Here is a 16,191-nt window from a genome sequence, read left to right on the forward strand (position 1 = left end):
ACATGTGATGGGTTTTTCGAGACAATGGGTATAAACTCGATCTTGGTTCCAAATCACATCTTCAAATAATCAGAATGACACCTTTTTCGGAAGGAGTCCAAAAAAGTCACTTTAATTGGGTAAAATGTCTCCTGTAATAAAAAACATGCTGAACTGAATGTCAGTACGCATCAACAGCCAAACAAATGTGATAATGTCAACCCTGTCATGCGAGATAATACATATTGCACCGCAAGACCAACACAGATCCCTTGTTAGTCTTATCAGTCACCTTTGGATTCATGGAAGACAATCATCCTCAACTGCAAGGGATAGCCAATGAATGTGTGTGTCAAGAAAACGTTTTGCAAGGTTATATTTGAATTGGAATTTCCAGGATATCCCTACACAGTATTACTGTATTTAAAAATATAACGTACAAAACACATCTTTGACATGTACTAAAATAGTTATTAAAGAGTGGTAGCAGGATTACCACGTTACTGCCTGAGTTAAGAAACTAAGCAAAGCTAGACCTAGTCACTACTGGGATGGGAGACCTCTGAAGAAATCCAAGTCGTGCTGATGGACCACTATGTGGCTCTTTTTCTTTGGGACCAGTATTTCACGTAATTCATGAAGGACACTGTGGCCTTCATAAAGCTCCCACTTAATTCAATTGGTAAAGGAATTTTCCCTATTCTCTCCTGATCTGGGGTGTTGTGAGGCTGCTGGCATGTAAATGACTGTGTATCACCTAAGTGGGTATTGCCTTCGGAGGTGGATGAAGTGGGTCTCCTTCCATGTCAGGAATTATTAAACTGTGTATGAGAACTGGAATACAAGGGAGAACTAATCTTACTGAATACATTTCTTTATTCAACCTTCAGCATTTTAAGTAATAATTACCATTTATCTTCAGTAGCTTCATTGTAATTAACCTCCACTCTAAACCTAGAATTTGTTGTAGGATCAGATCAAATAAACCAGTGTAACAACATGTCTTGGATGATAAAGAAATAAACCCAGAATAGTTAATTCTGTATTTAATAGATATTGTTTTACAATATGTGCATGGCAAACCACAGTTTTGGGTCATCCAGATTTGGTCATTTTATTTCTTATGCTATACTAAGCAAAGATAACTAGAATCTAAAACAAGTTATGGTCATCATAAATGCTGTGCCACAGTAAAATCTGTATGATATACTGTACCATTCTAACATTATTGGCCAGAAAGATGCTTATTCATGGCACTGGACTTAGCAGCCCAATGCCTACCCAGACGTACAGGGTGCAAAATGGGACCACATCCAGGACAGACAGCCCAGGGCGGCACCAGGACAGTTTAAAAGTATATCTTTGGAATACAGAAGGCAGCCAGAGCAACAAGGGAAAGCCCAGAAAGAACCCTGGTCCAGAATTGTACCCAGCACCCAAAATTTGTGAGACAGCAATACTAATCAACGCTTCTCTACTTAAACCAGAGTAGGTCATTATCTACCAAAAATATACCCTGCTTAATTTGTACACAGGATATGTTTATTAGCTTTTATTTAACAATTTAAAAGATAATGGCAGAAATGAAAAATCCTGAACAAGATTGCAACACTGTTTCAGTGCGCACTTCCAGGAAAAATGTTGAAGTATTAAATGGGGTTTATGTATTGAATTAAAGGAACTGTCATTAATGCATTTCCCTCTGTATTGTGCATTCTGCCAGGATCCAGCCTGCTGTTGACTTGAAGTGTTTCCATGGTTACAAATGTGAAGAAAGAGCTTTCTCTATCTCAGCTGTAATTTCTTGGATGCCACTGTCAATGTCCACAGTAATAGAGTTCTCGTCTTCAGAAGGGGGCTCCAGGATGTCAAACTGGGACTGAATCAAACTTGCAGCCATGAAATGTCCTTTTCTGGCAGCCATTCTTTTACAGATGAGCTCCATGGACCCATGAAGGTACACAAACAGTATTTCCTTTACAAGATCGTGCCGAAGCTCACTGGGATTTAAGTATAAAATATCTGATCCAAACACCAGCAGCTCTCGGTAGACTTTCTTCAGAGCAGAGCATGCCATGATCGCATGTTTCCCACCAGACAATTCCCTAAATATAACCAACACAAATGTTATCATTAACATGAGTTTCAATGTACTGTTGCAGAAATGAATACTGCTTACATAGAGGAATGGATTGGGATCTTCAGATAAGAGGATTCTCCGGCTGTGCCACTTATTTAAAACGTTGATCAGTTTAAATTATAGAATATTATGTGTAAAAAAGACTGTGATGTTGGTAAGGAAAATGTAAAACCCCACAAAGAAATATTCTGCACTTTCTGTATTGGCACATTGGTTGTCCAATGCTCTCATCCAAGGTAGCTTGATCTTTTAGACTACACAGTGTAATAAGCATCAGAAAGTTACAAAAAATAGACAGTTTATACTGCATGATCTCATTAAGATAGGAATAAATATCTTTTTGACATACAGTACAGTGCTTGCATAAGAATTTAACCCTAGCTCAGAGGACAATCTTAATTCCTCAGTGAAGACTATGATGACATGTTCAGTCATCAGCATGACATAACCCCTAGCCAATATCAAACATTCCTGGATCTGTTGAGGTGTCTAAGGGCCAAGGATTAAGATTCTTGTGGGGCACAAACCAAAGCTAAGAAGCTATCATGATCCATGTCCTAACACACCTACCACACAAATTCCAAGGGCTCAAAAGCACACCGAAGCCAAAAGGCTGCTCATGTAATTAAAAGGATCTGTAACACCTACAAGTTCCATAGTTTAAGATCACTATAACAGGTTCACGTACCAAAGACCTCATTTTGTGAAACAGCTGCAGCTCCAGTGCAAACATGGATTGCTCATAGAAAGTATTATCCACCATTACATACAGATGTTCTATGTCTAATCAGGGAGATATAGAAATCTTGTCTGGAAGTTGCTTTGTCTTGAACCATGTGATTGTAAATGTGTACAAGCACAGATGAATTTCCAAAAAACTATTCACAGATTTTTCCAAAAGTTAACAAGAGGTAAATTACAATGCCATCAAACTCTAAAGATTGGTTTGATATACAGCTGTTGGTGCGCACAGTTTTAATTTGGTGGTAAAGTAATACCATCATTTAATGTGAAACAGTAGAAAATCACTTTCCCCATCAATATTGAGCTTTACCAAATATAGGAGTTGGTACAGTATATTTTAATCAATTGTAAGTGTTAGACCAGTAAGTGTTTAAGCAGCATAAAAATACAGCAATGACAAATTTATAAAACAACCAAAAAAAGAGGACACTGATCTAAAGTGATGTAAAATTTTGCCAGTCTAAAAAGTGGTAGGAGCACTCAGATGTGAGTAAAAGCATCAGATTTCAAGAATGAGATCATCTGTTTGAAGGGTGTTACACAGAATTCAGTGCGTAAAACCAATTTTCATGTGTTCTCTTTGCTGACACGCCTCCTTGTTTCAGAATCAATTATCTTTGGTGCCAAACTCCAGCGCAGCTGGGACTCTTAAACCTGTCACTAGCTTCATCTGTTCAAAGCTGACAAAGTAAGCCCTCACTTCCAAAAATGCAGATGAGCAGAATGCTTTCAGGCAGCTACAACTCAAACTGAATTGTAATGAAAGCAAAAATACCTTTCCTGCTTCTAGAATATAGCAGAATATTCTGTGGCTAAGTAATGTCTCCAAACCTTTAGCTTGAAAAATAAAAAAAAATATATAGAAGGCCAGCAAAGATCAATATTACATGATACAGATAGGGGGAATTTATAGAAATACTGAATATATAAAAAATAGTGTAATCTGTTTATGTTAAGGACAGATTTATTTTATCAACTGAAAGCATTTTGAAGAAATAATTAAATTCACAGAGGTTTAACTTTTCATTCGTTATCCTCTTGCATATGTAGATTATCATACTATTTTTAAAGGTATTTTAGAGCCACAGATGTCAAGCTGCATCTTTAGTAAAATCTCTGTATGCTCAGGTTTACACATCAGTGCGGTAACCTCATTTAACTCCCAAAATGTATTTTTCCTAAAACTGTTCTCTAGCATGGTTAACAAAACCTAAGCCCAGTAAACTAAATATAATTAAAGAAAACTAGCAAGGAAAAAAATGAATAAAAGCGCATACAGTCTTCTGAAAATATTCAGACCCAATGGTCCTATGGTGTCACATTTAGCAACATTACAAAATTATGCATACAGTACACATATTTAAATTAAATTTTATTAAAAATTATACTGAAGATCTCTAAGGATAAGACAGGTTACAGCAAATGTCATCAAAAGCTAATGAGAAAAAACTGAAGTATACTGAAGTCATAATATATAAAATAATTTTAACATAAAAATCAATATTTGGTGGAGACAAATAACAGAAATTACAGGCACAAGTCTTTTTTGATCTCTGTCAGCTTTGTCCCATTGCTTGGAGAAATTTTGCCAATTCTTCTTGGCAGATTTTCTCAAGCTCTCTCAAGCTGCTTAGGGAGCGCCTAGTTTTCAATTATTTTCATAGATCCTCAATAGGACTGAAGTCAATCACTAAACTCAAGCATATTCATCTTATTATTCTTAAGTCTTTTTTGGCCATGAACTTTGAAACGTTATCCTGATGGAAGGTGAATTACTGTCCCAATTACTGTCTAAACTTGCTTTTAGAAGCAAGTTTTCCTCTACAATTTGCCAGTACTTTACTCCATCTAGACTCCCATCATTCTACACAAGCTTCCCAATTGCTGCAGATGAGATGCAAAACTATAACAATGCTGCTTCCTCCATGCCTGACAGTAGTGAACTTAATATATATGACAGGATAGTGTCAACTGTGTGATGCAGTATGTTGGGTCTGTGTCAAATGTAATGACAGATGATGATTACCCACAAACATTTGCTCCTGTCTCAGCAATTTAACTTCTTAACTCTTTCCAAGTTGCCATTGGACCTGTGGTGGCATCCCTAACCAGATTCCTCCTTGCCATGCTGCCGATTGTGGAGGGACAGGCTTATCTATGTATATTAGACAGTGTCTAGGTACCTTACACTTAATAATCACCTTCACCATGCTCAAAGAGGTGAAATGTTTTCATAACCTGCTCCAGATCTGTGTCTTTATACAAGTTTATCCCCAAGTTGTTTAGAAAGCTCTTTGGTCTTCATGGCAGAATCTTCGCTTGAAATTCACTTCCTGAACGGGGAACCTTACAGAGGTAGGTCTATTTATTCTGAAATGTGAACCATTATTATTCGACATAGACAGAAGCCACTCAACTGATGGGGTGATCCTGAATTAATTATAGTTTGCTACAGAAAAATAATGATTTTTCCATTTTCTTTTAATGTGCCATTTTTATTTGAAACTTTGGAGTACATTTTGTTTATAAGTATTAATTGCCACATCAAAGAGTCATGAAAATAAGCTTAAAGCCCACAACACATGAAAACTGTGCAAGGGTTGAAATACTTGTACTGTGCAAGGCCCTGTATAACATCATGTTTATTAACTAAATGTTTATTGCTGTACTAAGTGTGTTTCAAAATACTTTTTGTAGCAAAATATTTGTGGAACTACATGTGAGTAGATCTTGATAATCTAGATGAGGAAAACGCTAATAATTCTTCAATAACAAAACAGAATGCAAGAGTTTTCAAGATTTGTTACCTTAGGATTATGTCATGCAAAATGAGTAACCAAGGAATCCTGTCCTGTTGAATAAACATATAAAACAGTCACAAGAGGAAAAAATATTACAAAATGTAATCATTTACCTAAATTAAAACACTGTCTTATAAAGCAAGTTACATTGCTTAGATTTTAATATCTTTGTCCTACGTCAAATGGCATTCTTTTCTGGATTCTAGATACTCATAATAATTTTAACAATTTTTTCATAAAACACCCATGGCAAGGAACAGATTGGATGATCCTGTTTATGTGGAAATGATTTGTGGAGCAACTGCTCATGGACAGTAATTACATATAGAGCTTTACTGCATGGAGTTGTTTTTAATTTTTGTAAATAATAACATATATAAACATACATTTCAAGAAACAAATGACTGGCCTCATTAAGAATATTTAATGAGGTCAACCAAAACATTTCACAAAACTTGGCAATCTTTTGAAACTGAAGCCATTATTTCACAACCCTAATAAAACCATACTTTAACACTAGGTGTCACCAATGTTAAAAGTCTTGCCATCAGTCAGACTGGATTTGTTAAATGCACTGTCATAGCCCATCCATCCATTTTCTCACTGCTTTATCTAATACTCGGTCGCAGGGGATCCGGAGTCTATCCTGGCAAGCAATAAGAGCAAGGCAAGATACACTCTGGATGGAATGTCAGTCCACACAGATACAGACACACAAATTTCCCTAAAGCCGAATTAACCTACCAGTATGCCTTGGACTGTGGGAGAAAACCCACATAAATAAAGGGGATAACATACAAACTCTGTGCAGACAGCACCCCAGGAAATTAACCCAGGGCCCCAGCACTGCTAACCATTGTACCACAGCGAGTCTGATTTTATTTTATAAATCATTTAATCGAATCGAGATATTGTAGTAACAGAAGATGGGAGTTTCTGAGGATCTTAATACGATGAATCACCAACCTTTTCTATTAAATATCCATTTGACATGTGATGGAAGTTTTACAGTAGTAAGATCTAATTTATTTTCTGCCTTGAAACTTCACATTACTGTGGAAATTTCCAAAGCTCTTCCCAAAATTCCAATTTAAAAAAAATTAGGACACTGTATAGAAAATACCATACACTTGACTTCATTTAAGCTTCCTTTCCAAATGAATGGCAGTATACAAAACCACTTGGAAATATGGTGGATGATTAATGGGTGTACCTGCCCTCAAACTTTTATCCAGTAGCTGTGATTAAAAAGCTGTGGCATCTCAGGTGGTTAATTTTGGGCATCTTAAGAAGGAGGTCTTCATAAGGTTTAAATATCTACAATACATCACAATTCTCAAATTTTGTTTTCTGCTTAACACAGTAAAGCATTCCACACATGACCCTACATTTTTCTATCTTTGGCAAAGATCAGGCCAGTACCACAAATCACTGATCTCTAATGCTGCTGCTCTTAATGGCCATCTTTAGTGAACCTTAAATACAATCAAAACTGTCTCTTTATCATTAATAATCATTTCTTGCATGTCAAAAAAATATTCTCAAATATATTTGAGACTTGAAACTGCTCATAGCAAAAGTGTAGCAGATAGTCACCAAATGACCTTAAGAGCCTAGTACCTGGTCAGTCAGTGGTATTCCATTTGACATTTTTTCTCTGTTTTCTTTGGGATGATAGTCGTCTCCATCAAAAAAAGTCCATCCTAGCTACAAAAAAGATGCATAACCGAAAGTTAACATTCACGTAAGTACACATAAGCATTTGAATAACCTACTGTAAAAATCAAAATTTACCTTGTTTGCTAGAGATGCTCCCACAGTACTCCTGAGAAGCAAAAGGGCAAGTTATTTTAACAACTTGAAACAAATGCCACAAAGGACACCTAACTGGCAAATCCTAATACAGCACAGAAATTAACAAAACAATACATGATATTGTAAAGAACTGTTAAAATACCCTCGGAAATTTCAGTTGTTTACATACTGGAGTGCAGGGACAGCTGAGCTTATATTGATTAGAGAATGAGATCACTTAAATCACAAAACCAAGAGAACTAAATAAACCCAATGCTTTAACCAAATTCATTTAAGGCAGTTAGGTCGTCTACAGTGTCCTTAAAAGCACACATTAAAACAACCTTTCCCCATTAACTTGGTACATTTCTGTTTGAAAGCGCAACAGTAAAATCGAAACATGAGACGCATTTTAACGGTTTTTAATTATTTTAGTGAACATCAGTCATTCTCAAATTAAATCAGTTAAGATGAAATCTTGATTTGAAATGCCCCCCTATAAAAAAAAAAAATTGTTTACTAAAGACATGCTTTCCATGACGAACGCTAACTCCAATATCAACACATATGTTCACTGATCAAACTACGTATAGTGAAGCAACAACGTACTTCCCACATCCACATACTCCCATTAAGACAAGTATCATTAGGCTCTGTGCAGCGAAACTCCGTTTATATAATCCTTATTATTATAAAACTGCTCCTGCTGCACCAGCAGAAGGTCGCAAACGCGCAGTACTCTTACGTGAATCCATTTCCGCCTTTACATTTAAAGCTGTAGTACACGTGGAGGCCCGTCACAGGGAAAGCTATTTAATACTTTAAAAAAAACAGACTTCAGAAAGTGATTTTTATAAATATAATTTAGTCTTATGTCTTTATTATATGAAGTTTTATAAATATAATTGAGTCTTATGTCTTTATTATATTACGGATATTCATATTATTCTTATTCATATTCACATTCATATTATTATTATTATTATTATTATTATTATTATTATTATTATTATTATTATTAGATTCTGAGCGGGCCGTGTCTGAATTTTCTACTGCTGCTTAGCAACTGTTTTCCAGAAATGCTGTGTATGGAGCTTTTTAATAAAATAAATGCCACTATCTGTTTGGGTAGCATGCTTTTAAATTTCCCTGAATCACTGAAAAAATAGAAAGGGTGAATATTTTAAATGACTGCATAGGCAGAAATCAGTAATTTACTTTATACCTTTGAAGTACTCTTATGTATTACATTATTAACCAATTCCATAAAGAACACTGGGAAACAAACCTAAAAATTATTGAATTAGCCTGCGCAACAATTCATATTTATAATTAGTTTAGTGAAGTATTGTGGTTCTTCTTAGTACCACGAACTGTTACCTTCTTAATATATATATATATTTGTTTTGGTGAATAAGAAAAAAACAGTTGTCCCAGTTGCAGTGAGATCATGCATATTTTCTGGGAACCTACCACACTATCTTGCATAAAAAAACAGGGCTGGGCGAAAGAGAACTTGTATACTGCCAAGAGCAGCAAAGGTTCACCGCTGGTTGACTTTAAACCTTATGTTATACATCCTAATAACCTTGAATATCGGATGTGCAAAAATGCTGTACATTTCTAGATGGATTTACCTACTGTTATTAAACATGCGCTTTAGGTGTTTTAAGTATTTTTTTATTAATGTAATGCAGTCAGAAGTTATCTTCTACAATGTAACACACATTCTGGGAGAATTTGTTTTTACATTGTTTTCCTGTGTCGCATTAAAATGAACCACGTTGAATCGCGCACACACACAGTGATGCTAAGTTACATTAGACATCTCAAGTACGGCCATTAAATTATTCATTGCATTTCACAGACATAAAGAAGAATGAATTAATGTTCTTGAATTGAAGCCCACTATACTACACTTTGGACCATAAACGTCATCAATTTTGAACACGTTAAATGAATAAATGATGTTCTGCTGAATCTTTTCAAGGGATACAAGATCACATGTCCGAATACCATGCGGGACGTATTTCCAGAGATATTTCCATAAAATTTAAAAACATCCTGAGGTGGTGCTATAAAATGCTCACAGGCACCCATAAGGATTTTGCTCCACAAAAACATTGCAATCAGTGATGAAAATCAAAAGTATTCTACACAGTGAACATTTACTTAAAAATTCGCTGTAGTTTATATACGGTTCATACTGTATGTGATTGTTTTCAGTGCAATCCGCTGTATTATTACTATCCCATGTACATTAAAGATACATTCTTGATTGCCAAGCAATGCATTATTAAATATGTGGATTTTAATTGATGTTCTTCGTCTTGCACTGCATTTGCATTTCCCATCTAGTTACAGAATTAGTCTGTGTGTTCTTGTTTGAAGACACTGGTCATGTGCAGGTTGAATAAAAGCCAGGCGTGTTTCTCGAGTAACTATGAATGGAGAGAAGCGCAGAGTAGCTTGTTCGCTGGGGACAGAAAGCGGCTCTGATCACAAACGTCAGAAAGAGCTCTCCTACTAGTCTGCAGCAAGGCGATCCTTCGATTGCTTGCAACTGATGGTTTCCATTTCATCATTTCAGTAGCCTTTTACACCAGTTCTTCTGCTTTACGTTGCCTTGTGACAGAGGTCTTCGCGTTGTCATGTAGAATTAATAAATAACGACAGAATAATGAAAATGCTTCGATTTCGCACTTCAAGTGTCAAATCCTTAAACCAGGAGATTAAATGTACCATCAGGCTGTTGGATGACTCGGAGATCTCATGCAATATACAGGTATGCGAAAAGCTTTCTTCTCATTTGTTTATTTCCAGCATTTATAAATTTTTGGATGAACGTATCGACGCACATTCAAACCTTGCGGTTACCAAGGAACCCCTTTCACGATGTAAAACGTTAGCTCATTGTGTTGTGTTTATGGAACAATGCAGTTACAAGCGTGCTTGTTTACCAAACACCACAGATTCTTTCTTACATTTTGCATCACATTGTAACACAACTACACTTCAATGTGAGAAGGGTGAACTGTGAAAGCTACAATTAGAACGGTATGTTCTAAATTAGCAGTGTTCTAAAATATAAAATCGATTTTTATATTGTTTAAACCAAGAGACTGGAAAACTTGTTCATAGGATATGCGCATCTATGGATGTCCCCAAGAATAGCCTCCTTAGAAAATAAATCAGAACAAAACCCATTTAAAAGCACAACTGCAAATGTGTTGTTTGATATAATACATTTTTGGAAGTAGGTAATACATTAACCGGAGTCTTTTGCATAAGGGCTATAGCAACACGAATTAAGCTTGATATTTTAAAATAACCCACTTCTACTGAGTGGACAGAAAGCTAGGAATATTCGTTCTCTAGTGTAATTTGTGCTGCATGGTTTCCATTTTAACTAAAGAAAGTTACGAACTAAGAATAAGAGGGAAAAAATCAGATGGGTGTGGTTCTGATTACGGTGTGGGTACTTAAGTGGACGCAAGCTTGGTGTGGTGATGTTTCTTTGACTACGGGTGTAGTTATACTAATTGGCGTGTGGGGCTGGGAGATTCGACAACACACGTGGCTTTATCAATAATGTCTGAAATCCTGGCTCCATGAATAGTTTTAATTGAATCTGCTTTTTGTGAAATATGTACGCGAAGGTGAAGCATACAGGCTGTTTTTTTTTACAATGACTTAAATGGGACATTGGCAATGGAATGGCAGACAAAACGTTTTGTGGTATGAAACCACTTTTATTTACTGGTGGTATGTGTTTGAAAATGACTTGAATTTACTAGACATGAGAGTCTATAATTTATTTTTAATGTGAACTAGTGACACAGTAATACCCTACTTTCCTTCTTCCTGAGGTGCTTTTTGAATGGTCTTAAGATCAGCACATACAGATAGGCCCGCTAGTTCACAGTGCACTGGAGGAATCAAAGCTTCAGATTGTTATTGTCGTCAGTGTTTAGTATTGTCTTTAATATTGGTGGAAAGGAAGGGCTTTACATTTTCACTTTATAATGCAGCCCCGTGAAAGCTATTGATAAATTGTGTATTTAATTGGCAGAATATCTTTTTTGCTGTCTTAATGTAGAAGAGGTAATGCCACATTTAATAGAACATTTAATTCATTTTTTGACTCGGTTCAGGTCAGGCATGTCCAGTTCTGACCCTGAAGTGTTTGAGCTCCGAAGGGTTTTCATTTCAACCCAGGTCTTGAGGAGTTAAAAAAGTTGTGACTTGATTGGAGCACTTTGACAGTTTCTCCCAACTCTTCAGTTGCTACTACTTGAAAGAGACCTAGATAACCTCCAGGACTGGGACTGGACACCTGTGGCTTAGGCCCCTATGAGCAAAGGACTCTTAGTATGACGAACCAGAGGACTTTGCACTTCAGGCAGAACCTGGAGCTCGTCAGGTTTCTGCCTCATAATATAGCACAGGATTGGTGCTGGCAGGTACTCAGCCTGGCTAAAATAAAAACACCTTGTTGTCTGAAAAGAAAAAGAAAAAAACTCAATAGAAAGACTGGCAATTTACATTTCTATCACTTCACATTATCGTGCAAGTATTACATCTGTTGTATTTGCTATCACCAGTAAAATGAAGTTATGACAGTGAATGTAGTATTTTTAAGAACTTAGTTTTAGCTATTTTAGCTAGCACAGCGAAAACAGATGTTGTTTTAAATCAGATAAGATCTACATGCTAAATAAAAAAGATAGAGAATATAGAACATTGGAACATACGATTACAAACAAGAGGAGGTCATTTGGCCCATCTGGCATGTTTGGTTGTTTGGTAGATAGCTGTACAGTATATTGATCCAAGGATCACTTCCAGTCATATCTTGATGGAAGTCAAGGTACTGTCTTGGCTTCAACCATAAGGCTGGGTAGCTTGTTCCATACTCCCACAACCCTTTGGGTAAGGGTGCTTTATGTTCTGGGTTCAAAATGCACTTCCACACAGTTTCCTCTTGTGTACTCTGGGTCACGTTTCACTGTTCATTCTGAAAAAGTCCACTGCATCTAATCCATCAATGCCTTTGAAGATTTTTTTGCCCATGTAATCTTTTCAATCTGAGTTTAAGTTTAAATTGACTAATGGAATACTGTTATCTGTGCACCATGCATGAAACGTCTTGTCATCATCTGGAGTTTTAAGGCGTGCCGAGAACTATTTTATGAACCTTTTCTTAAATTTGAATGAAATGAAAGTGTTTGCCTTGGGAAGATAGAAAGGGTGCACGTTTCTTGTTTGCCTAAAATGAATCTTAAATACATTTGACACTTCCTGTAGCATCCTTGACAACTGCACAAAAAAGATAAAGCAAAAGCTTGTATCTCCAGTGAAATAGCAAGATATCCTCAGGCCAGTGCAGTGCACTGAGTCAGTCTACACATACCGTGCAAATGGCAATAGGAGAAAGAATTTCTGAAGTGTGGCATTACGGTTGCAGAAACTCTCTAGTGGGTGAATATGTTTAGAAGAATACCATATTATAAGATATTTGTCATCACTCTATTGTTGCCAGATTTACTACTAACTTTGCCTTGCTACAAACCATGCAATCTAGCGATGATACAATAATATATCATTGTAAATAGCATTTATTTCTGTATTTTATGTTCTGTGGAAAAACAACGGTTTTGTTTATGTTTCACAAAAAAACGCTGTTCATACAGCCTTACCAGTAATTGGAAACAATAACAGTCTCCTTCAGCTAATACCTTACTGTGAAAAAAGCTGAAGGAATCAGGAATTTGTAGTTTCTCATGCAAGATAATGATACCTTATGGCAAAACAACTCAATCATCTAGTTAGTTAGACAGAAAAAGGGTTAATGGAATCCTGTTTCATGGCAGCTTGTGATTTATATTTTATGAGTAGTGGCACAGTAGTCACAAGTCATTAAATTCTTACCTTATAACCAAGTGATATACAGTATATTCAGGTTTCTTCATTAGATAATTCATTAGATAAAAGGAAGATAATTCTGAGAGAATGTAATTGAAACTAATAATGACTGCTATGACAAACAGAAATATTATTTAAATATACAGAATTGTACATCGTACCTTCTGAATGTCACTACTGCAATGCCAGAAATGTCTACCTGTTGTGTTAGTGCAACATAAAGAATTGTTAATTGTAACATTAATTCTACACATACCTTTCTTTTTGAAGATAAATATGGAAGCCTCTTCTGTTCTTCATGTGAACAAATATCTTCTGTATATGAAAAAATGCTTTTCTCAAAAATTGTATTTTGTTTTCTTAAAATTCTTGTAAAGGTATTCCGGTGAGTCTTCCATGGAGCATGAAACATTATAAGTCATGTATTACTAGTTTTATCATGCAATGAAGCCTTTACTTTTTTAACTTGACTTTTTCTGTCTGTTACTTCTTCCATTCTGAGGATTTGGAGGATTTGTAAACATTCATATTTTACTTGGAGACATTCCGATATGCTGGCACAACAGTACAACAGTGGTGCCCCACCTGAGAATTGGGCCAACCCTCCAGTTAGAACTTAATGGAGAGAAAGCAGAGTACAGTGGCTTCAATTATTAGATTGCGGTGATCCAATTCTAGGGGTACCACAGGGATCTGTATTAAGACTACTTCTCATCTTAGTGAATATCAATGATCCTGAGACTCAAATGGTCAACCTGCTTGAATTTCATAGATTACAGCAAAATAGGAGATAAAGGAAATGTTATAGAATTAAGTCATTAAAAAAAATTAAGACAAATTTCCAGAGTGGGCAGACAAGCGGAAGATTATACTGTATTTAATGTACACAATTTTCTATGTCATAGAAAATTTGTGAAATTCCTCTATCAAGACTGTGTAATTAAATAAGATAAACAGAATCTCAACATGAAGGCATGAACAAGTTTCTTTTTTATTAGGTTTGGTGAGATGCATGTTTTTTGGATAGTGTTAAGGCCATGCATAGCTTCAAGGTCAGATAGCAGTACCCTGGCTGTATTACAACCTGATGCACTTTAGGTAATCAAATACCGCTGAATAGACATCAAATCAAGGACTAATTACATTCTTCTTTTCAGGTCACATACCATCTATTTTTAACAACAGTTTCAAGCTGCTCTTTTACAACTCGATGAATTCTTTAAGAATGATAAGGATATTGATTCTTTCCATATTAACATCTCAGGACAAGAGTATGCTACATACTATAGAGTGTTTAAAATACAATTTCAGCCAAAGCATAAAAAGAGTTTGAAGTAGCAACAGTGTTAAGACAACAGTGTGGAATAGTGATTATGGTTCTGGATTCAAGACTGGAAACACCACTCTTTTACCCTTTAGCAAGGTACTTCTGTCAAATTGCTTTGCTTAATGCCCTGCTGTAAATGGGCCTCTGGGTTATAAATGATTTTTTTCTCAATTGATTTATCCGGTAAAGTAAAGGAATAAAAAACAGTCCAAAATCAGTTCAATTATGAGGTGTTAAACTGAGGATGTGATTTGTAGAGCACTGAGATAATTATGTGATACAACTTGACCTATTAAATATTATGGTGAAGGTGGTGCCTTTTATCTTTTTTTTCTGTGGCATTCTGTGAAGTTCATATTTTAACACTTAATATCTGATGGTGTGGATGAACATACAGTATAGCACGTAAAGCAAGTGTTTTGGACGCTCAGTTGAATGAATGTACAGTATATGAAACTATTTACAATATATACTTTTTTCTCACATTAAAATAACTATATTTCACTGGTATTTTTTTTTCTTGAAGATAAAAGAATTATCACAGGGGCAGAAATGAATTCTGCTTTGTCATTGTACAGTATATGGATAAATAAACAATAAGCATCAATAAAAAAGTAAAGCTAAAAAAGGATAAAAAAGAGACACTGGATTATTGCATGCATGTTTTAAATGCCCTGCAAGGCCGTTTAAACCGACTTTCACAGATGATTAGTTTTTGTTGTCTGCAGTATTCTGCTATTTATTTTACAGTATATTTAGCTGAAATAAGACACCTGGCCCCTACCAGCAGTGCTGAAAGTGAATGTGCTTGCCAGATTTCCACAGGCCTTGTCTTGCACCTGATGTACAGAAGGGCTGAATACCTCAGCAATAGAATAACAAATAGGATTAGCAACCTGGCATAAAAAGACTAATTTGATGTAATTAGACACTTCATGTTTGTTGAGGGAAGGTGTCAGAGAGACATTTTGCTGAGGCTGGGCTGTGTGTGAGCAACTAGGCTGACGCAGCTCCCCACCTGAAATAGTAGATTAGTATTTTAGTCAGACTCTCACAATCCTTTATAGAAAAAAAATGCCTCCTGGTCTCTGTCTTACACACACTTCTGTTTGTTGTTCTCTTGTTTCACTGTTGGTTCTGAAGAAGTCCAGTGGGTGGACTTTGTCAGAATGTTTGAGGATTTTGAAAGCTTGAACGAGGGCCTTTTACACTCTTCTCTGTTCAAGATTAAAAGATTACATTCTTTTAGCTTGTCAGTGTAGGGCATTCCTTTAAAACCAGGAAGGCATCTCATCTTCTTCTTTGGATCTTTTCTGTTGAGGTAGTGACAAAAATGTTCACACAACTTTTAAATTAGATCTTATTAATGCAAGGTACAATTTTAATATAACATCCCTTGATTTACATTCTACACTTCTGGCCTTAATATTCTGTGTTTCTTTTGGTGTGTATACAGCTGTTTTTTAAATAGCAGTTCTTTC

General features: G+C 35.9%; 2 protein-coding genes across 2 annotated transcripts in view; one reads left to right on the forward strand and one right to left on the reverse strand.

The window, feature by feature from the left end:
* Positions 1-1,010: 1,010 nt before the first annotated feature.
* LOC148837467 (gluconokinase-like) lies at positions 1,011-8,208 on the reverse strand. The gene is made up of 5 exons (XM_088910138.1): positions 8,068-8,208; positions 7,459-7,489; positions 7,285-7,371; positions 5,671-5,714; positions 1,011-2,084 (listed from the first exon to the last, which is right to left on the reverse strand). The coding sequence occupies exons 1-5, from the start codon at positions 8,103-8,105 to the stop codon at positions 1,739-1,741; spliced, it is 546 nt and encodes a 181-aa protein (XP_088766264.1). The 5' UTR covers positions 8,106-8,208; the 3' UTR covers positions 1,011-1,738.
* Positions 8,209-9,919: 1,711 nt separating this feature from the next.
* frmd3 (FERM domain containing 3) overlaps positions 9,920-16,191 on the forward strand; it is a 99,411-nt gene continuing 93,139 nt past the window's right edge. The window contains exon 1 of the mRNA XM_088911780.1: positions 9,920-10,243. Within this exon, the coding sequence (XP_088767906.1) occupies positions 10,139-10,243 (105 nt within the window). The 5' untranslated portion in view covers positions 9,920-10,138. The remainder of the gene's footprint in view (positions 10,244-16,191) is intronic.

This window comes from Atractosteus spatula, chromosome 3, assembly GCF_055471065.1.
Source record: "Atractosteus spatula isolate fAtrSpa1 chromosome 3, fAtrSpa1.hap1, whole genome shotgun sequence".
Lineage (NCBI taxonomy): Eukaryota > Metazoa > Chordata > Actinopteri > Semionotiformes > Lepisosteidae > Atractosteus > Atractosteus spatula.

Coding starts and splice junctions, on each gene's coding strand:
- LOC148837467 (XM_088910138.1), bottom strand. CDS start 8,105: ATGATACTTGTCTTAATGGGAGTATGTGGATGTGGGAA. Junction 7,372..7,458: donor GAGCATCTCTAGCAAACAAG/GTAAATTTTGAT, acceptor TCTTTTTTGTAG/CTAGGATGGACTTTTTTTGA. Junction 2,085..5,670: donor TTGCATGACATAATCCTAAG/GTAACAAATCTT, acceptor GGTTATATTTAG/GGAATTGTCTGGTGGGAAAC.